The sequence below is a fragment of the Scomber japonicus genome, chromosome 14 (assembly GCF_027409825.1).
Source record: "Scomber japonicus isolate fScoJap1 chromosome 14, fScoJap1.pri, whole genome shotgun sequence".
Taxonomy (NCBI): domain Eukaryota; kingdom Metazoa; phylum Chordata; class Actinopteri; order Scombriformes; family Scombridae; genus Scomber; species Scomber japonicus.
Window position 1 is genome coordinate 18460976 of NC_070591.1, and position 23052 is coordinate 18484027.

Genomic DNA, 23052 nt, shown 5'->3' on the forward strand with positions numbered 1-23052 from the left:
CCCAACTTCCCTTTTTTTTCAAACCCATAATGCCCACTTCTTTAAAATCTGACACCTTACTTTCTTGTGGAGGCTCTAATGGAAGCATTGATTTACTTATTTATTTCAAACAGTATTAGTTTTCACATGCTGAGTTGTACTACTCCTTATGGTGAACTTTATGTATAAAGTGTGTTCAGGTAATTTTGCTGTAACTATTTGCATGGATAGATATGTTTGCATTCATAGGTGATATCAGGCCTGTCATTTGTGACATAATGGATGGGTTTTTTTTCCTCACACAGTCTCAGCACTGTTAGTCATGTCTTTATTTGCCACTGGTCTGTGTGGTTACAGATTCCCTACTGCATCTTTCATGCTGGCCACACAAGTGTCTCCTACTAGTAATGACAGGGTTGCCATATGTCCACCACACCAGCCTGGCCTGCTTTGGTTTATTTATTCTAGGTCATAAGCATCAGGAATTACTTAAAGCATCATCCTGCATCCAGGAGATCAAAAAATATAGGATTAAATATGAATATTATAGGCTGGTTGAACTACTGACACCTTTTGATGCCAACTTTGCATGTGCAACACTGCCACCTTGTGGAGGGTAAGAAAATCACACGATACAGCAAGAAATTCATTCATTTTTTAGTTATCAGCATTGAAACTGCAAACCTCAAATATTCTTCCCCAGTTCCTGACATTACTCACACGGACTGAAAAATAGGTGGTTCAAATACATTTATTAAATATAAAAGACTCTTTTGCAGTGCAGTAACGATAATACAAAATATTTGGAAGATTACCAAGAATGCAGTGCTCAGGTTATTAATGTGTACACCATAATTAAAAATGCATTTTCCTGAAATTGTTTGAAAAAGAGCAAATAGACTAGTACAAACCAAATGACTTACATTAAACCCAGGGAAACCTCTTGACCAATTTGGAAATATGTATCAGATTAAATTAAAAGATGCTATCTATGGTAACATACAATGCATTTTATAAGTCTACAAAATGAAATGCAAAGTGCCACCACAGTTAAAAGCACCAATTGCATAAAGAAACAAGCAAATTTGTTCAACAAGTGCAGTCTTGAAGTTTGGTGTCTAATTCCTTTTTTTACAAGTTTTAGCCACAAGACAGAAAATAATACGTAAAGGAGAAGTGAGCAACAGTGTTTGCACCAGTTACTACAAACACAAAAACACTTTCTTTCCTTCTCAAGCCAGACATAAACAGCACAAAACTGTAATTGTAGAAAATACATTTCTTTAACCTACCCTAAAGTGAAAAGATAAGTTGGCCAGTAAATTAAAAGCAGATTTCAGCTCCCAAGATATGTTGTAAAAAAAAGAAGTTGAAAAAAAAGAAAGGTAGGAAGGTATAAATAGGACAATAAATACTGTCACTATGCTGAGCATAGTTCACTATTGAATGTAGTGTAGACTTAAGCCAGATGTCATAACTGTAATTCTTCTCTAGTGGATGATACATACGCCTGCCAATGGGTTTTAATGCACTGTCTAGTGTTGTAACTCATGAAATAACAAGACTGTTTTTAGTGCCGACCCATCAGATGAAGCATTCTTTGGTTCACTGAAATACTGAAATTGAGGCCCTAGGGTCAAAAACACTGCTTTTCAAAAGTTCTATAAGTGCATCATCTTCAATGCATGACTTTAAATGTGTGTGTGCGCACGTGACTGAGCATGAATTTTTGTAAGGCACTGTCTTGTATGAATTATTTATCAATATGATCGGCATGTTGGCCACAGACAACAACAACCTACAACCTCTGGCAGACTTACATTTGCCAGTGGTGGTAGGTGTGAATGCCTTAAACAGAACAGACAATCAGGTCACTACATGCCTTTTGCATAGACAGAAAGCACTGTGATGTTTACTATGAAAATATACCAAAAATGACATGGACTATAATTCTAATGCTATGATAGGGGAAACAGATCCATGTCTCAGCTCATCTACATACCGCAAAACAGGGAGTGAAGACTAAAGAACTTGATACACCAGACACATCATGTAGTCCAATAAAACAAAGCAAAAAAAATTATGGCCTTAAAATTGCCATAGAGTTAAAACAGTACTTGACAAAAACTGAACACTACAGCCTTCATAAAAAGGTAGTATTTATTCTACTGGATTCCATGATATTGTCAGGTGTTTGGATTATTTCTTCTACATCCCTCAAGTCCAATTTGTGTCTCATGTGTCCATTTATTCATGTATGATCATCTACACTGTATGTACTGAATGCTACATAGCACAGTACAAAGGCTCCTCGCTGGGTCTCTGTAGCTTATTGATTAGAAGAGAAAACACATCTGGATAGGGAAAGTACTAAAATGTTAGGTAATCTGTAGTCTTTGGTCTATTTGACAATCTGCTGTTTATGGCACAGAATGGAGAGTTTGACTAGGAGCCTCAGTATAAACTTCAAACTGACTTGAGAAATGGTTGATGCACAAACTACAACTTTAAGTATTGGTCAAGTGACTGTACATTATAAATAGGGAGAAACACTGCTGTATGTTGGCATTTCTAAAGGAAAAAAGTCCTTTATCTTTTCATTACTGCCATACAGAGAAGAGCCATGACTTTTTTTTTTTTTAGTATATCGGACAAAAGCAGTTTCACTTCCTCTTTCTGTCTGTAGGCCTGAAGGTTACGTTGTATTCCTTAAAGTGGGGATAGGTCACCATATTGCCATGAGCTGCTGCGAATATGAAGGTTTTCACTCCAAACAAAAAAACACCAGGTGATTTATTTGCTCCCACCTGCTAAAATGGTGAACTGATAATCAAAATCATCCAGTATAGTGAAAACGATCACACTCCCAGTCCTTTGTGGCACATGTTTAACTATCCCTGCCTTAGAGCCTGAGTGCTGGCTCTGATCCTTTTGAATGTTCTGGTCCATTTTGCCATGTTAAGTATTTTTAGCCCAGAGAACCTGGTCCACGTAGTACCGGTTCCATCCGCTGTGTGTGTGCATCCTAGTTTCCTGCACAGTACTGAAGCATACTGAGTTTATGGTTGCCAGGGTTTCCTGTCCTTGCCTTTCTGATCAGGAATGTGTTTATAGCGACACTTGTCTCCAAAATGGCAGCCGGTGGTTCTCCAGAAGTAACACTCGTCTCCATTCACTGGGCCACGCCTTCGAGGTCTGTGCACAGAGGAGGATGACATAGGTAAAGACAAAAAGACACAAGTATAAAAAAAACATTGAAGTCAGTGACCTGGACATTCTATACCATGAAGCAGAAGTGTTTTTTTACCCAGCTGATGCCCCTGCCTGCTGTGTGACAGGGAGACACATCTTAAGTGGAAAAGGGAGGACCCTCTGAGTGCGACGGTCAGGATAGCGCACCACTAAACGTGTGTTCTCAATGCAATAACCCTGTGGGGTGGGTGGGCATATTTGCAGTTTTAAGTCCTTCATTATTATCATTATTATCATTATTATTATTATTATTAAACAGCTTCAACTGAGGGAGGGGAACCAAACAAGTACTCACATTTAGCTTCTCCATTGCACGTGCTGCCATGCTTGCATTCTTGAAATTGACAAAGGCACAGAATCTCTCATGCAGCACACGGATACTCTCTATTTCTCCATACCTACAATGCAAAGCCAACGAATTGTGGAAAATTGTGCTTAATTAAACTGATTTCAACTCATAAATTAGTATCAAATATTTCACTGGGCTATTGTCATACAATTTAAAAAGGTCCCATAGGTGATTCTCAGTTAGCTCAGTTGTCACATTTCCCACCCAGAGAGATGGGCAAGGGCTTCTGAAGGAAAGAGAGACAAAAAAAATGTGACTCAACACAATAAAACAGAGTTCCGTTCTCCAAAGGACACTTAAGATGTGACAATTAATGAAAATAAAACATGTAAACTAAGATGAACTAAAATCAGTTTAACCAAAAAAAAGAGACTACTACCCCTTCTGACCCCAAGCTTTGATAAATATAACAAATAGTAACCTACCCTGGCAGCACAACTGACTGATCTTGGCTCCCAGCTGCAAAAAAAAAAAAAAAAAGCATCTCCAATAACTGAATATACAGGAAAGAATCTTCCAGGCCAACTTTAACATACAGCATATTCTGAACATAACTTCTCTCCATTGTTACGGTAATGAAGTCCCTTAGAAAATACAGTATTGAATACTTCCATGTGACCTTACCCCTAGCAGCTTCAGAACAAGATGCCACAACAGCCTGCACAGTTGAGAATTTCTCCAGCAGTAGGACACTTTGCCCTTCATCAAAACCAAGGTCCTGATGAAATTTTAAAAAGCACTAATGTAACAAAATACACTCAAAGGAATTAAGCTGTAAGAGTCAAGATGATTAACAACAAAATGTTACTTCTAAAAATGGACAGTTGATGAGGCTAAGAGTATATTCTCACTCTCAGCTAATGGCTGACACTTGTTTGAGTGTATTTACCATTAACTGCAGCACTTTGCAGTTTAACAGGTCGGTGACGGCCTCCTCACAGTCTTTGTCCAGTTTTAGCACCTGCTCCATAGCCTTCTCTGCCTCACTGTACCGCTACAACACAAATGATCAGACATACAACCATTAGTAAGTTTTATCATATAATTAAGCTATTAAGTAGCTATTTCTTCCAATAGAATTCCCACCTTCATGCCCATGAGAGCACTGCCCTTGCGGAAATGTCCTTTGGGCCATTCTGGTGCCAGCTGAATGGAGCGTTCAGCGTCTGCCAGAGCCTGAGGGTACTGCTCCAAGCAGTAATAGCAATACGAACGATTCCCAAAGAACCTACAGGATGTTGTTTTTGAAAAGTGCAAAATAATGATGTTACACGTGTCTGAAATGTCTCTATCCTCTTTGTAATAAGCAAGTCAGGATCACAGTTTATGTACCTGTAATCCTTTGGATCACATTTGATGGCTTCTGTAAACATACTGACAGCTTGCGAGTATTGCCCCTCTTGCACAAGTTTTATCCCTTTTTCTGCAAGAGAGAAAAACATGCTTGTAAATAATTCTCTGATGAGTCAGTGGCCCGAGGGTTCACCTACACTGCAGTGCCGCACGACGACATGTTTGTACAAACAAATGGGTAATCAATAATTTCCTTTAGGGCTTTGTGTCACTGTCAATGAATAACCTAGTAAATGAGAGATTAAATTCCCCATTATACAAATATTGTATTTTACCTGTCAGTGATGCGCTTTTCTTAGTCATGGTGTCAGTTCCATTTGTCTGAAAGAAAATGATCATTTTCATCAGTTGATATCCACAGCTGTGAAAATGTATTCAATTATCCAGCTGTCGGCATTTTGAATAGATCATGCTTTAATTTGCCTTGCCTCTTCAAATCAAAACGCATACAATGTGCATAAATACATTTACTGCAAAATGATATAATTATAAAAAAAATCTTTTGTTTTTTTTCTCAAAACAATAAACACACACGCGCTTTTGCAGTCTAAAGTCTACTTTTTTTACACAACAAACTTTGGACCTATCAGAAGAACACTCTGCTGTGCACAGTTATGACATGAGCTCTCACTTCACCTACACTGATTTCACAGTATCTATCAGTATGCATTCACCTCTCTCCTGTCCTCGTTCTCCTTGTTTTCTTTGGACTTGCGACATGATCCTTTGGGTTTAATATGGCTAGCAGCATTAGCAAAGAAGGCACTGCTCACATCCCACTCTGGCTCCTGTGGGAAACAGACAGACAGACATTAGTGACTTTCAGTTATGTGCCATCCAGGCCTATAAGTTTGTAGGCTTGGATTTTAAACTTTTACTATACCAGCTGTTACAGCTGGGACACTGCCTGCCTCTACCTAACAGCACGTATGCGTTGCTTATTGGCTGCAGCTCGCCCATATGGTTTCCATACAGAGTTGCTGCTGTGGTGGTGCTAATGCCAGACCTATCTTTCTGTATGGGGTTTGACTTTGATAACGGCCATCTATAACAGGATGTAAAATATAATTTTATTATAAATTTAATTTATATTTATACAGAAAAAAGTTAAGCATGTGCTAAGTTGTGACAAATAATATGTGAGGTGAAAGTGGCTTTCTTTCTGACAGCCATGGTGGGGTCTGGTTGGGGCAACTTCTCTGTCGGCCATATACAGTAAAACTGCTCACACAGCACTTGTTTTTATTATTCCGCCAGTTAAACCTTTGCCGTCACCGCTCCAAGTGAAGAAAATCCCTCCAGATGATACCAAGTTTCCCAAATGAGCCAAACTCTGACAAACAAATCTCCAATTTAACTGTCAGGAGGCAAACTGACATCAAACAAGGATTATAATAAAAACTGAATAACACTAGCTTTTGTCTGTGACATATTCTACAGATATAGACATTGAACTATAGTGAAACGTGTAATGTTGCTGGTATGAGGTCAATATGAAAAGACAAGACGCTGAATCTCATGAAGACGTGCATGTATCTCACGTGGGCTGTGTGGCTGCTTTAACCTGTTAAAGTGGGTGCTGAATTATAAAATAAAAAGGTCCTGTGACTCACACGTTTACCTCACACAAGCAGTCTGTCCCAGGCGTAAGAAAGAGAGGATTTCTTTTTTTTTGTCCTCACCTCTTCAGCAGATCTGGCATGGTTCTTCTGTTGTCCTTTGATTCCTGAGGGGGCCGTGAGAGGAGTGGTATCATACTTTTGACAGGCGGTTGACTTTGCGTCCTTTTTCTCTTCCTTCTGCTCTTGTTTCTCCTCTTCAGCATTACCCTCTGCCTCTGACTCACTCTCATCCAATTCAGACTCCGCACCTCCGTCTTCGTCTTCATCGTCCTAATGTATAACACCACGTAAATATCCAGCTACTCCCAACCAAAGCAAATGTAAAAAGGACACTCCCAGAAGCAATGCCACCGTTACCTGTTCAGCACTCTCATTCTGCTTAACCTGCTCCTGCTTCTTACGTTTCCTACGGCGCTGAAACAGATTCAGTACTTTACACATCAGAAAATGCAAGACTTCATGCATTATACATTGCTTAATTATCTACTCAATAAAGGTGCAACAAGTAGGATCTTTGATGGGTGCAGTGTTTGTGTGATTACCTTCCTCTTTGCTCTACGTCGCTCTGCCCTCCGTCTGACCTTCTCCTCCTCACTCAGATCCTCCTCTCCATTTAATGGATCCTGAAACACACACACACACAGTTGCACATGACACTTTATACCTTCACCCTTGCAGTCCTGACAATGCCCTGTCAGTCTGACCCCATTTGTTTACCTGTAACAGAGTGGCATCATCACTTGGGTCAGGGGTTGCGGCACCACAGTCCATCTGTTCCTCCTGCTGCTGGACAGGGGGGCCTGTTGGGAAATACACCTGATTAAACCATCTGCTACAGTCATATTTTTTACATTTTGGGGAGTATTTGGGGATATGTCGTCAGTTAAAACAGCTCTATCCATCTGTAATGTGTAGCTGCTCATGTTTGGCTTTGCACACATATCTTGACCAGCACATCTTTACCAAATTAGATTTTATTACCCTGCGCACTGAAGGGGAATAACTCTCCAACACAAAGTGCATAACGGTGCCTATGAAATATGAGATGAGAAGTGTAATCATTTGATGAAATAGCAAAACTGGGCCCTTTTCTTTCTCTGTCTGTCGGTGCTTCTATGTCCAATATTTTCACTTGTCGTCAACTGTACAGAGAAATCATTGGCAGCAAGCATCCCTTATAAAAAGAAAAGGTAAGAGATGTTTCTATTTATCAGAGGGAAGTGACTGTACATCTATAAGAGGACTATGATTTTAAGTACCAGGCCAGACAAACAAACAAAATATTGGTTGTTCTTCTTCTCCATTCACATGCAAGTTTAGCCACCCTGACCTTTGATAACGAAAAGCAAAATCTGAATGGCATTGGGTGGAGACAGGAAAGATGATGTAATGGTTTCTCCAAAAAAGAGCCAACAAAGATCAGCACTGGACAAAAATGTTCACAGAACAGAAAACTGCTCGCTGAGACTAATTCAAGTTGTTTCACTAAGGTTTTAGGAGGAATGTTTACTCTTCATTTCTTCACCACCACAAGTCTTACATGCAACACACAGCTGTCTTGGGTATTGCTTTTTGAAAAAAAGAAAGATATTTTCTTAGAAAGTTGGTTGGAAATCGACACAGAAAACAACCACTGCCCAGACTGTGGTATGTGTATGTGTGTGTGTGTGTGTGTGTGTGTGTGTGTGTGTGTGTGTGTGTGTGTCAAGGGGGCGTAGATCAGATCAAACCAGAACCCTGTAGTTGACTTAGGCTCAATGGACAGCAGACAAATGAAAGGACAAAAAGGAAGCAAAACACTGGACCATGTGTAAACTGATGTGGTGTCAGATTTCCATTTGTTCAGCAAAGATTTCCTGAGTAGTGACAAATTCATACTTGGTCTGTGACTCATGTTGTGACTCGTGAGGCATGGGATTGATTGCAGCACTTTGAGAGCTGTCTTGCATATTACATTTCTGGTGGCAAAATGAGAAGACAAGTCTCTCTCTCTCCTCAAGGGCTCTGCTAAATTGCACTAAAAATATAATTACAACAAAAATATCTATCCAATCCTTTCTCCATGTGCAATGTATTTATTTGCATCTGTAGCAGTATGACTAGCTGGCGTTGGTTAAGAGCCTAGCATCTCAAACATGCATAGAAAGTGGAAGAGGAATTTCAGCTGTCTGTGTCTGGCTCACTACTCAGATATCAGGACACCACCACTACTAAAGCACAGCTCCATCCCATTAGCTGAATCTGGCTTTTTGTTACATTTTACTATAAAGGAATGTTCTCTTAACAAATAAATGATCCAAGATCTGTGGGCAAAAACAACAAAAGAGTCTCTGTCCCCCCTCCTGAAGGAGACTGCCTAAATTGGCTTTGACCTGAAAGGTGAGCTCTTTGCACAGGAATGCAAAATACAACAGTGTAACATCATGGACTGGAACTTAAAACATGAAATCAGCATTGCAGCTCTCTTTTTTTTGCTGATCATCAACATGACAGGATCAAAGTTAAAAAAAAACAACACATAACCTTATCATGAAAACAATCACCAAAGTCTAGAGTCTGTGGTTTGACGTGATTTTCTTAACTGATTGGTGAGTGAGTCACCAGTCTTCCTACAACAAGCACAACTGCTGCAAGATGTAGTTCAGCCTTAATTAAAAAACTTTTTCTTTTTTTCTCTTTTTTTAAAAGAAGTGACATGGAGTCAACATGGAGTGGCCTGTTAGTGACATGCCAGTTGATTGTTTAATGTGGCTTGGCCTAACCCCAATAATGTGTAATCATCTGAAAATGTGACATTAAAAGCAAACAGGGTTATGGACAAAACAAGACATTTGACAGCATCACTTAGACCCCTTGGAAATTATGATGGGTATTTTTCACAGTCTAACATTTGAAACAAAAAGGTTGCAAACAGATTAACTAACATTCATTTACACACCTTTTGTAGATGGCATAATAATTCAACATACATTTCCAATCAGATGTGTTGACATCTTGTAGGATGCTCAGCCACCTTTGATATGGTTTTAACAGTAAGTCAGTAAACTAACCTGCTCTACTGCCTGCACTACGAGGAAACGCACATGGAAAAGCAAGAAGAGGAACAAAGCGTGAGCACATGACTCTTTTTTTAAATCACAAGAGTTACTTAATGCTTGAAGAACCTAATCTAAACCACTGGGCAGAGTCTGGGCTACACAGCTTTTGTCACCTATTTGAGGCATTGCTATCATACCAACATGCACAAGGGAATGTACTTCACACTCTCTATTAAACTAGCCTACGTTAGTTTTAGATTTTTGTGAACGCATTTTGCTCTTTAAATCACACTCTGACTCCTCTTTTCTGTTATTACTGGTTTCATTGACTCAAAGTGCATTTAAACGTGTCTTTCAGATACGTTAATACACCAACTTGATGGCACCGACTGCGCAAACTTGGAAGTGGTGCAAGTAAGGGTGTAACTGGCAGGAGGGGAACTTTCATTGTCTGACCAAGAGCTCATTTGCGAAAAGACAAAAGACATTTGCGATACATAGTATCACAAATAACGTCTTAGCGATCCACGCGTGAGATGAGTATCCACACTTTAATTGTCACACGCGGTTCATTATCGATTTTACTTGTCGTTTGAGTTGAGAAAGTTTTGAAAAGTGGGACGTTTCTTACCGCTCCCGAGTCCCAACAGCCTGCATATGTCTCTGGTGAATTTCATGAGCGCAACCATCCAGCATTATCGTCTCAAATATCCCACCAAAAATATTTAAGGGATTATTTAGGTTAGTGTGGACACGTTTGTAACATTGGCACTATCGATATCGAATCTGCGGGAATCTTAGGTGGTTTAGTCCACTTCCTGAGCGTCAAACACGACGCTGGCTCCACCCTGAACAGCGTCTTAAAGGCACAGGATACCCTTATGAATTGCGCCTAAAAGGCACAGCGCACCCTTATCGATTACATCATTGATTTGCAAAGTGGGTGACCCCATCAGGAGTCCTTGAGGGTGTTCCAGGGGGTCCCCAGGAAAAGGGGTATACTTTATTTTCACTATAATTTAATGTAGAAGTCACACAGTGACAGAGTGTATGACTATTCTGGTCATGGGTTTTATACACTTCCTGTAATAAAACATGCACGAAATGATATGGGTCCTTGGTGTGAAAAAGTTTGAGAACCACTGGATTAAACTATGTGTAACACAATTTTTGTTAATGCCTGTCTTGGTCTTCCAGTCTAACCCTGTCAAGTAATATCAAATTACAGGTTTTCTGTGAGGTATTGAACTTTTAGGAAACAAATTAGGCCATACTGTGTTTAAAGGGCAGAGGTTCAGAATTTTATAGACTCAAATGTCAGGTGTTCAGCATTGAACCAGGTTCTGCTTGCGATAGTCATTTCTTATGTTCATACTGAGCATTAGATGATCCTCTCTGTGTATGTAAGTGACGCAGGACAAAATCCACAGCCCTCATTCTGAGCAAAAATGCATCTAAAAGTTCATCTTAAGTTGATATGAGGCTACAGTCATTTGAGTAAATCAAATAAAGTGAATATCTTCTACTTTTACTTTTAACTTTGGAAGCTTTAAATTAACTTTTAAAAATAGTTTTTACACTGAATGAGGGTTTTTGGACATTTCAATTACATTGCATTATGAAGTGATCTCTTAATGGCCAGTATGAACAGGAGGAATCATTACAGCAAGAATAACATATGTCAGTGTTAATTTGGGAACCTGGCTATTGTTTTAGGAGAATTAGTCCTTTAGGCAAATGTCTCATGTTATTTTATGTTTATACTTTAACTATGTGGACAGGCAACACTGCTCTGTGGACCCATGCCTAAAAATAAAACAAAACAACTAAATTCAGTCAATCAGTATAATGAATGACACACATAAAGCACTGGTACTACAGTTACTCTGCATAGTTTGAAGAAGATTCAACACATGAACTTGAATGCATTTGAATTTATTCACACAAAGTTGTAAAAAAAGTTGCATTGTGCATGCTTTCCATCATTACACTGTCAGTTACAGCTGTTTATTTCATAGTGACAAGTATAGGTTATTTTAAAAATGCATCTTTGTTGTGTTGATATTACTGATTTTCTGCTAGATGATTTTATACATGATGTCACACCTGACTTTAGTGTGGCAGTATTGTGCTAATGTTTAGTATTAAGAATGATATCTTCTTTTTACACCAATTAGATCTTGGTATGGATGGTCTATTAGGATTATTATTCAATCTCTTATTGTCTCTTTCATCATGTCAGCTGTATTATTAATTAATCAACATGTATCCCCTTCAGATATCTTTACATACAGGATGCACAAAATGATATGGTGCAGCTGATCAGATAGCTGGAGTTGGTGTTGAATGTTATCATTCAAAATAGTCAAATTCAAATAAATCAGACAAAGGAGAGCTCTAAGTTTTCAGCGACGTTTCAGGTCAGCCATGGCAATAAGTGCTGCGTTCCAGCCGGGAGACCCCATCACACCACCACCTAAAGAAACAAATACACAAAAGAATTGGTCTCGTTCTGGTAAGGGGAATCGTAAACTGTTTGTCTAGTTACTTGACATCGCTATGTGACTTCTTTATCATCAGCAGTCAGGATAAGATCTCATCCAAAGGTCCAAAGGTTCCTTAATTGTGTTGTTCTAACACAAGAAAAAGTAACATACATGATTATACTCATGTATGTTACTACTATTGTACTACTCCACACTATACACAACAAACAGCCACATTTTCAACTCAATATTCTGCAGAGGAGCCAGACTTAAAAACAAACCTGGATGGCAGCCACTGCCACATAGATACAGTCCTTTTATTGGTGAACGATAGTCTGAGAGAGAAGGCAAAGGTCGTGCTAGGTAGAGTTGGTCCAATGACATTGATCCATGGAAGATATTCTGTAAAGATGACAAACCCAAATGTTTCTTTTAGTTTTTTGATTTCGCAAGAAAAGCTATTGGTGTCATTTGTTTAATTATGCCATGCACATAAAGTTGTAATCAACAAAATACCTCCAAATACCATACAGTGAGTGGTGTGATGTGAACTTTGATTCTAACTCAAGGGGTTGTAGTACAACTGCCTGTCACGATTAATTGCTTATATAACAGGTCTGTCCCTGAGTGGACAGCAAATGAAAGAACATTGTAGAGGACGCAAATTACTTCCTCATCCAGTGAACATTTGATTGTGTCAAACAAATCAGCTGTGTATCAACATTCAAATAGCTGCTCAGTTCTACAATGTCTGCAGTGTGTACCCCTCCAGTGAGCCCAAAGATCCTCTCCAGGTCTGGCGGAGTCAGGATGTCTCTGCCCACCACTGACTTTTTGAACCCCGGGGCATATTGCTCCACCCAGTCAAATGCTGAAGAGACAGACAAATACATACAGGTGTTATATCACTGTTGATCAGTTCACACTTAAAAGCTCTTTTGCTGTATTTTCATTTTAGAAGAAAAAAGAACTTCCTGAATTTAAACAGTCAGTATAAAAAAAATATGAATAAGAGTTAAACACAGTACAACCATCAGTTTTAAGACATTTAAAATACATTTTTGAGGAATTTTAAATAAATGGGCATCTCATTCTGGAATAAATATCTTTAAAAATATGTGTAGAGGTATTATTATTTTGTCCTATTTTGTCCTATTTGTAGTCCTGGACCACTCTGTGTTTCTAACCAGTGTCTGCGTAGGCCTCTCTGTCCTGGTCTGTCCATTCCCTGCCCTTGATGTGGTAGGGGGTGAATTGGGTGAACAGTGACACCACGTGACAGCCAGGGGGAGCTAGAGTGGGATCCAGCACAGAGGGGATAGTCATTTCGAGCATGGGCCTGGAAAAAATAAAAGATAAGATGAGATAAGAGTGAAGGGTGAGTCAGTTGTTGACAAGAAGTCACAGTGAGATAATATAAGTTTCAGATGGTTGAAACTCCAGCTGAACTGCAAGGTTCTTCATCATCAAATGACTTCTGATACAACTGCTGGTTGAAGGTTACATGTAAAGATGCCAGCAAGAAAACAATATTAAATTAAGTACTAACATTTTCAGTAAAACATGAAGACCTCATGCTCAGGAGGATTTTTTACTTCTTCAAGGCTAAGGGTTATTTCTGAGATAAGGATATGTGTACAACCCAGGCTGTGGAGGAACACACATCCAGTGCAGCGAGAGCACATAATCTTATTATTTTAATACATACTGTATAAGAAAAGACATTTTGAGCTAAGCACTCGGAATTCTGTTTTACTTAATGCAATAAGGTATCAATTTGCTGCTGTGTGATTAATCTCTAATCTACTATATCAAGCACACAAAACTTAATATTTTTGCTACAGTAAGGAAAGTATGGCTAGGTCTTATGCATGATATGAAAAAATGTTTGTACTGTAACATTATCTGAAACATGTTTGTCCATAACACGTCCCCTCCCTGTAATATCTCTTCCATTGTCAGCTACTAATTTCTGCCAAATGTCATAAAAGTAAATGGTTGAGTAATTAAGTTTTATGTGTTTCATGTGTTCACATATGTAGGAGTGTGTAGATATGTGCACCTTGCTGAAGGACGTCCATTCATGGCCTCTTTGTAAGCAGTCTCCAGTAGGTCTACACTTTCACAGTTGAGATGAATGGAGCACTGATGGTGTGGTCCAGGTTTATCATTTGGTGTGGGCGATGCCAGGAAGTTTGGTAGCTTGTCTACGGCCACTGTTTAGAAGGCAACAAAGAAAATCATACATGAATTCAGTATCTGCTCTAAGATTATGTATCATTTTCGTGTATAATTAACACCTTAACACTTGAACACTACTTTCTTGTTGTTTATGGTATGCACATTTCAGATGCACTCGTCTACTTCCAGTCATTTCTTATACTTATAACAATGGAAAAAGCCCACTCTTCATTCTTCCTCACTGCACTTGTACCCAGTCAGAAAAAAGCGTCTACCAAATGACATAATGTAAATGTCTATGTTTGGCACTGCAGTGATACTTGAACTACAATTACAACCACTCTCATACAGTATGCGGTGCCTAATCCCTTTAACCTTTAAGCTAAGACTGTGAAAGTAAATTCTCCAAAATAATGAAGACTATCATAAAGTCTAAAAGGCAACACACCATAAAAGATCTGTTAAGTAAAGACTTCCCGAGTAATAAAGCCCTAAAGCTTAGGCACTACTGTAATTAGTAAGCAGGGAACTACAAATAGCAACACACAGGAAGCTAGATAACTCTCAACATCTTCTTAGCAGTGTGTACTTTACTCAGTTTTATAATACCCAAAATTTTGAAACTTGTGTTTTCAGTACCAAGAGCTTAGACAGTGACCTAATCTCACACTGTAATAATATACTGTATACAGGAGTGGAGGGCTAAAGAGATGATCCCTGCTGATACACTATATCTGTTTGTGCCTTAGTGCTGAGTCTCTATTGTCTTATACCTTCCCATTTCTTTGCAACTGTGATTAGTGGTTCAACATGACAAGACCAGAACTATTGTGTAAGTATGACAAAAGAAAGCAGGGTTTCATCTAGATATATTATATATAGCGTATGGGTGGAAAAACATTGCTTCTACTGAGCTAAAACAATGAGCCCAGCAGCTTGTACCTTAAAAGGCTCTTTTTTATTCTGATGGTGAGAGCCTTTGGAGGGTACAGTCATTTTATAAAATCATGATTTGAGATTAGGATGACAGATACAGAAAAGGTTTTACCGTTGATTTTGGTGACAGGTGAGGTGTAATCTATCTGATCAATAGCTTTAATGAACTCTGGAGGAAGGGCACCCTACAAAGAACAAAGGAAGTTAGAATAAATCAAAGCCTGGTGCAATCCATACATGTGGATTTTTTTTCTCTATTACCTGTGGCATGAGCTTCTTGAAGGTGACGTATGGGGTAGCATTTGAAAGAACAACTTTACTGTGGATCTCAGTACCGTCTTTCAGCACCACTCCTCCAGCAGCACCATCAGCGCCAACCAGGACCTGTCCTACATCCTGCCAATGATACACATTTTACATACATAAAGACCAAAACGCAAACAGAATGATGGTATTTCTATTCAAATTGTAATAATCCATGCATTAATAAAAAATCAAAACCACTGTACCTTCTCAGTGAAAATGTCTACACCATAGGATCGAGCAGCACTAGCAATAGCCTTGGACACGCCTCCCATGCCTCCCTCCACATAACCCCATGCTCCCTTCTCCTTCTCCAACTCTCCCATCACATGGTGCAAAAGCACATACCTTCAAAGTGAGGCCATAAAATCACAGGTTTAGTAAGGTTAGTTTAATTCTGTGCAATCAAATTTTTTACAAGTGTTTTTCAAAGGGTGAAAATGAGTCTCACCCACTACCAGGATTATGGGGGCTGGTCATGGCTCCAATCACAGCGTCAGTAGCCAATGTTGCTCTCAATGGCTCAGACTCAAACCACCTATTAAGGATCTAAAATTAAACATAAATTAGTTATTATGCCGTCAATAAATAACAGTATATAATACAAAACTATGTGTTAGCTTTAACAAACCTTCATTATTGGTGCAGTTACAATCTCATAAAAGTCTGGAATGTTTCTGCCCAATTTCAGACCTTGCAAGAAAAAGAAATGAGTGCACGATGAATAAATTGTTTATCAGATATCTAAACTGAGTTAAAAGTTTTATTTCCCCAGGCATGCATCCACCCACACACCACATTTGACAATTGGCATAAGTGTTTTAGCTGCAGCCAGCCTCGTCCTCAGTGATCCGGCAGTGACACCTGGAATGTCTACAGGAGGGGCATCCAGAAGAGGGTGGATAGCTGCAGCTAGCTTGTCAAGGTGTTCAATAAAACCTGGATAAGCCTGAGTACAGGTAAAAGACAAAAGTGTCAAGATGTCGGTGAGAGTAGGGGAAAAGGATGGAATAACTTAATTCATATAGAGAAATAAAGGAGAGTTTTTTCCAGTTAAAGCTACTATGACAAGAGCATAAATCTATAAGCACTCGGATGTAAAATGCAGACTCCTGAGTGATATACAGCACTTCTAAATCACCTTTGCATCCTTCTGTGAAAATTTGCTAATCTCCTTCAGGTTCATGGTGAGATCTGCGCCCAGGGTGAGAGACCTTGGTGGGGCACCGCACACTCCCTCCTCCAACATGGGGGTGAAAGCATGGGGGTCCCGCATATACACCTTTAGCCCATGTTTCTGAGGACAAATGCACAACAGCAAAGAAAAGTTCATTTAAAAATTGTTATTAAAAAAAATTAAGAGCAGCAAGGAATGTCACTTTAATATCTCTTCATTTCTGCTGAATTGATTAATTTATGCAACCTTGCTGTGGTGATGTTATTTCTTCTGCACTTACCTTGAGCTCCAAGTCTGCGTATATATGGGGTCGTAACAAACTGAGTAAGTAGGAACACCTAGAGAAGTGGAAACCTGCACATAAGAGTGTTATTATTCTTACAGGGATAGAATAATGTACATTTCTTTTCAACATTACCTTGACAAAACTGTACATTAGCCATAGAAGACACACTGATCAAATGGACACTGTTCATTCAGTCCCTCATAGCTTCTTTGCTTGTAGTCAATATACAAAATCAAATCTCCTCCACCATTAAAGGGTGAGTTCACCCAAATTAAAGAAAAAATATACAGTATTGTGTGCATACCATTATGGTATCTAGCCATGCAGATAGGGTTTGCTTTTCATCTTTACATAAATATGATGGAAAGAAATGTAATTTTGTTTGTGTTACTCAAAGCACTTGAAAGCACATCATTCCTGTGTTTGTAATCCTGACAGCATGCTGTAAATGTTTTTAATTGGCATATTTATTTGTTAGAAAGTGGTTCCAACTACAGTAACTGGCAAGATAATATTAGTACTAGATACTGCTAGTAATACTAATGTGTATTGAATTTGGGTGAACCAATCCTTTAAGACTTAGGTTGAGTCAAGATCATCCTACCAGGGAACAGCTCCTCTGACACAGCTGCTCCTCCCAGCAAATGTCTGCGCTCCAACACTGCTGTCTTCACTCCTCCCTTCTGAAGATAGGCAGCCTACACACACACACACACACACACACACACACACACACACACACACACACACACACACTGCAAGTCTATTCCAGAAAGCAGGTTTAACAAATTATGAGACTAACCCTGAAATCAGATTTGATGATCGCTGTGATTGAAACTCTGAGTTTCCACTTCCAGATCAGCTGATCTGAGTTAAGCCCAGGTAAATTCATGCTGTATAATATTTGAATGTGAAGGCAACCCCCATGTTCAAAGAAACAACTAACTACTACATAAAATCGGCAACCTTTTTGCTATTCTAACTCATTATACTCAGAAATTAAAGCCCCCAATCCACATTTTCAAAAAATCATCAATGTGCAAGTACAAGTACCCACTAGTGAGTAAATCAATTGAGTTACTTTTCACTGCCTGGGTCAGTGAAGGGTTCATGTCAGAGAAGCAGAAGAAAAACCTGATAGCAGTTATGCAAAGCATCAATATGTTGAAAAGTTTCCAAGCAAATTTAATCAAGTGCTATGCTTATAGTTATGGGGTGCATGCAAAATAATCAACAAATAAAATTGCTAAGATTGATATTGATTTATTATGATAGAGCAAACTATTCAGCAGCATATAAAGCAGTGAACATGTGCTCCATCTTGAACAGTCCATTGTGCTCACAATACTTATATACTTTTATCTAAATACATTTTTGAATGCAGGACAAGTTTAGTGTGGTACTAATAGTTTAAAGTTTTGCAGGTAGTACCACAACAGTACTGCCAGCACCAATACCAGCATTCTCAATAAACTAAGCAAAATAAACAGTTTATCTAGGGCCACTAAAATCACTAAGCTGCCCCTACCTTTACCCTGTGGCTGAACCATAGACCCACAGTGTACAGTATGTGTTGTAAAAAACAAGTATATGAACTCACTGCCACCAGTCCATTGTGCCCTGCAATGAAATAAAAAATGTGTCAGACAGTTTCTCTATAAATGTAAATTTTCAACAGAATTTCAAATTACTGAACAGCCTAAAGCTCAACTTCACCTGCCAGTAATTCAAATTCAAGTTTCAGTTACATTTTTGTTAAGAAAGAAGACCTGACAGGTGCTTGTTGCCACCATCACATATTGATTGCATTGCAGTTTTACTTGATTGTTTTATAAACAAAAACATGCATGCAAGCATTAGTGAAATAACTTTCTTGATGTGTTCATTAACTTGTGAAAGCTGCTCTGCAGTCATGTTTTACTTCATTGAGTTTAAAGTTGAACACTTGAGGGGTAACTTGATCCTGCAATACATGGAAAGAACAAGAGCCAGATCCAAATTACTTTTCTCAAATGGTATTTATCGAAATGATTTGGACAATCTTGATCACTTTTGCAAAAATAGCTGGAACATTGTCTCAACACTGGAAAGTCCGATGTGGTTGTTTTGGCATAGCTGTTGTGTTTTCTGCACTTCATTCCTGCAGTCCGCTGACCTCACCTCCACCGATGACCAGCGCGTCATACTGGGATTTTAAAGCGGTGTGATTGGAACTGGATCTGGACCTGGTCACTGTCCGGACTGCAGTCACAGCCCTCCGTCCCCGATCAGTCCACACCATTGCAGCCATGGCAGAAGTTTGAGGCAAGATCCCACCTCGAAGTACGTCCCTCCCATTTTGCTCCTGGAGCCGCGTAAAGTAGATCCGGGTTTCCTACATCGAAGAATGACCTCCACCACTTGTAAACTATCTGGACTAGGGGGCGAAAAAACGCATCATTGAGTATAGTCTGTGTAGTTCAGTGGATACATGGACCATTTGAAAGTATCTGGAAACTTAGTCCATGACTCTACTGTAGGTAATATTCCTACCAGAGCCATCAATTTGTAGTTATTTATGTACTTCCAATAAACACAAAAGTGTTTATTAATTAAAACGTCTAAACTAATAAACCAAAGGGCCAAATTGTTTGTCAGAAACAGGAAATCGAATTTACTTATTTGTTTGTTTGTTTATGCTGATTGATTGTACTTCCCAGAAAGCAGAACATATTCATTTTAACATAAAGGAACAAGATTCAGTAACAAAAACAAACAAACATGTAACAAGTAAATTTAGTTTGAGCTAAATTCAGAATGAAGCGTCTGCTTGTCATTAGCCAGCAGACCACCTGGTGGCACAGTTGTTCCATTAAATCCAGCTCCACATCTGCTCATACGGCTTCAAGTTGCATCACCAGCAGTTACGTCTGTCAAAACTCATTGATTCAGACTGCATTATATTAGTATGTAGTGTGACATGTTTTATACTGATAACAGCTTAAAGGACGGGTTCACAGTTTTTAAAGTCTGTCGTTAAACAACAGTAGAAAGCAATAGTAGGGTTTTCTTGTTATGATCATTTCTGCTGTTCATACTAGCCATTAGAAGATCCCTTTATAGTGTACAGATAATGGACGTGATAGGGACTAGTATCTAAAGCTAATGTGAAGAAACACAAAGGGGGAATTTGATGCTAAAACACTGTACATGTGGCAGATATTCACTTGATATGATTAAGTCATACTGTGGATTTTGGCCTGCATCATATAAATTTGAAGAGGATCTTTTTATAGCCAGTATGGAGAAATCATTACAGTGAGGAAACCTCTTTCAGTGTTCATACAGGTACCTGACTTGTTTAAAGACAGAATTAGACAAAATGTTAACCTATATGTTATTTGAGAACCTCTGACTTCAGACTCTTTCCAGATTTTGGAAATATTGAATATATAAAAACAAAAAAAATTAGAATGTTTGCATGTGAAAACCATCATGTGCACCACAGAGCACATGTAAATTGTGGATATACATACTGCATGTACAGTGTGTAGTTGTTTGTAGAGATGAATATACAGTAATCAAAAAGTACAGTTCAAGACATCCTCTTGGTTGGACACAAGTCATTTCACAATAAGGGCCTATACCTTAAGAGTTTAAGATGAGCTCTTAACACAGAATGGTTTCCTAGTGCTGCTGTTGAAGCTGTCATATTGGCGTAGTGGTTCACTTACCATGCATCAATAAGATAAGAGGCCATGGCTGATGCATTGGGCCAGAAGTAGATTGTCTGCTAGCATCCATCGGACGGGACAGTGTCAACTGCTAAAAAAAACAACTAAACACAGCAAAGCATAAGCAAGTTATCCTCTCATCTTGTCTGTATAATGTGAATTTTTGACTATGTTTTGCTTAGACAGTGTAAAACAATTCCTCTGGCTTACATAGACTGTGCACTCTCTTGGCTGAGGGAATGAAATGAGGTGTTATGGTGATCTAGGGTTTCCCGCTAGACTGAACATGCCTCTCCCTTGGTGTATTAGAGCAGCATTAGTTTCACAGAAGAGAAATTATCCTGATATGCTGTATGCTTGGTTTTCCTTTAAGGAACGTCTGCGGACAACAGCCAATCAACCATAACTAGATCAGAAGCAGGAGATTTTGTTCTTGTAAGCAGAAATTAACACTTCATTCCCCTTTGTCGGCAGAAATCCAACACTGCAGCCCTTGAAGGCTCTCCCAGGCAATAAAGGAGAAAATTCAATTATGTGCATATAACAGCACCACACCAAAACACAATTACCTCACTTTCTGGAAAAAAGTGCTCCTTTTCCTGCAGGCAGAGAGGTTCAATGAAGATGGTAGGCCTGGAGACATTTAACTGACATCTCTCAGCCTTCATAATTATTAAATCATAGACTACTGTCTCACTGCAGCCCATAAAATGTGCAGAATGAAAACTCAAGTGTTTTAAGAGCTTCTTTCCTCATTGTAGAATTTTGCCACATTAAAGACATCTATGGTACTTATAGTATTTACAATAGGTAAAATCAAGGGTGAATCACATGAAGAAAAAAATTATCTTTGATATAAAAATACTGTGTCATGTTTTCTGAATAAAAAGTTAAATCAAAACTACAAAATAATTGAGGTGTGGTGTGTGTGTGTTTCTGTAAATGATGTGTCTGTGTGTAGTATTTAGACATAATACTTTGCTTTGTGGCCAATGAGCCCTCGCATATGTACATCTTTTTCACTGCAATGAGTAGAAATTACACCCTATCTAATGTACTGTGAACACTGAGATATTGTTCTATTATTTGATCAATGGAAGATTAATGACTAGCACTTTTGTTAATTATGTAATATCTTGATTAAGTCATTTATCAGACTGCAGAACTCTTTTGGTCAGACAAAACAAGCAATTCAAATGTCTTATATGGGGCTCTGGGAAATTGTGAAAGATAAATATTGTGTTAAATTTTACATTAATAATCAAAGTAATCATTCTGAAAATATTGTCCTTTAATAAATGTATTTGAATGAAATACATTGCACTAAAAGCTCAAAAAAATGACAGTTATTTTCATTATTTATATTCTAAACATATTATTATTGAATTATTGTAAATGCACACATGCAAAAGTTTTTTAGTGCCAAAATTAAAATATTACAAATTATTACATTGTATTATAAATAATTAAGTCATTGTGATTGTCAATTGTTTATGTGTTTATGTGTTTGTATGTGTTTACCAAGTATTACTCATGTTGTGGGGATATAAAAATGTATACGGTCACCTTGTGGGATAAAATGTCCTAATAACCTAAATCATAAAATTTTATTATGAGACTTGGTTTTAGGTGAAGGGTGCAAACACCTGCACAAAGTTTTTCAGTTCTTCTGTGTCTGTAGATTTGATGGAAACGCCACTATGTGTGTGTGTGTGTGTGTGTGTGTGTGTGTGTGTGTGTGTGTGTGTGTGTGTGCGTGCGTGCGTGCGTGCGTGTGTATGTGTGTGTGTGTGTGTGTGTGTGTGTGTGTGTGTGTGTGTCTCACAAACAAGAGGGAGAAGGAGGTTGTTGTGGAAGTCAGTGGATTGTATCACCAGTGAAGATTTACCTAATTTTAGTTTTGCAGCTGCTTACATTGCTTGATGGGGTCAATACTGTCTATCTTTACTGACTGAATAATCATGTGTTGAATTAATTGTTATTGAATTGATCAAGAAGCTGAGCTGTCAAGAATTGGATGAATCAAACCACAGTCTGTGGTCACTCAAATACCTTAAACATGCTAATGGAAAAAACAACACTTTCCTTGTGGGGAGATACACCCTTAGACACCAGTTTTAAAAGTTGCAGCAATGAGTAAAACACACCAAATATTATATAAATAAACCCATTAAATATAATCCATATTTATATAATAAACTTGTATATTTTGTTTTCTTCCTGACAATTTAAGAAATATATTTCAGATTGACCTACAATGACCTAAAGGTAGGCCTGTGTCTTTTAGCAGTCCTCAGAGATGCACTTACTGTGTATAATAATATCCATGTCATGTGCCACATGACAGGGTTGGAAGTCTTCACCAAAATGCAACCAA

General features: G+C 38.5%; 2 protein-coding genes across 2 annotated transcripts; both read right to left on the reverse strand.

Moving 5' to 3' along the window:
- Positions 1-712: 712 nt before the first annotated feature.
- On the reverse strand, positions 713-10395 carry zgc:123010 (uncharacterized protein LOC641500 homolog). Its single transcript, XM_053333029.1, has 16 exons — positions 10225-10395; positions 7273-7355; positions 7098-7178; positions 6913-6969; positions 6616-6825; positions 5608-5721; positions 5209-5254; positions 4913-5003; positions 4667-4808; positions 4470-4574; positions 4205-4298; positions 4006-4039; positions 3729-3806; positions 3527-3629; positions 3287-3408; positions 713-3174 (listed from the first exon to the last, which is right to left on the reverse strand). The coding sequence occupies exons 1-16, from the start codon at positions 10280-10282 to the stop codon at positions 3039-3041; spliced, it is 1554 nt and encodes a 517-aa protein (XP_053189004.1). The 5' UTR covers positions 10283-10395; the 3' UTR covers positions 713-3038.
- A 1123-nt stretch (positions 10396-11518) lies between these two features.
- On the reverse strand, positions 11519-19363 carry pyroxd2 (pyridine nucleotide-disulphide oxidoreductase domain 2). Its single transcript, XM_053332711.1, has 16 exons — positions 19123-19363; positions 18563-18582; positions 17567-17660; positions 16957-17030; positions 16641-16796; positions 16295-16448; positions 16131-16192; positions 15951-16048; positions 15706-15847; positions 15458-15592; positions 15309-15381; positions 14142-14295; positions 13267-13418; positions 12844-12950; positions 12361-12481; positions 11519-12069 (listed from the first exon to the last, which is right to left on the reverse strand). The coding sequence occupies exons 1-16, from the start codon at positions 19250-19252 to the stop codon at positions 11999-12001; spliced, it is 1743 nt and encodes a 580-aa protein (XP_053188686.1). The 5' UTR covers positions 19253-19363; the 3' UTR covers positions 11519-11998.
- Between the last annotated feature and the right edge of the window lie 3689 nt (positions 19364-23052).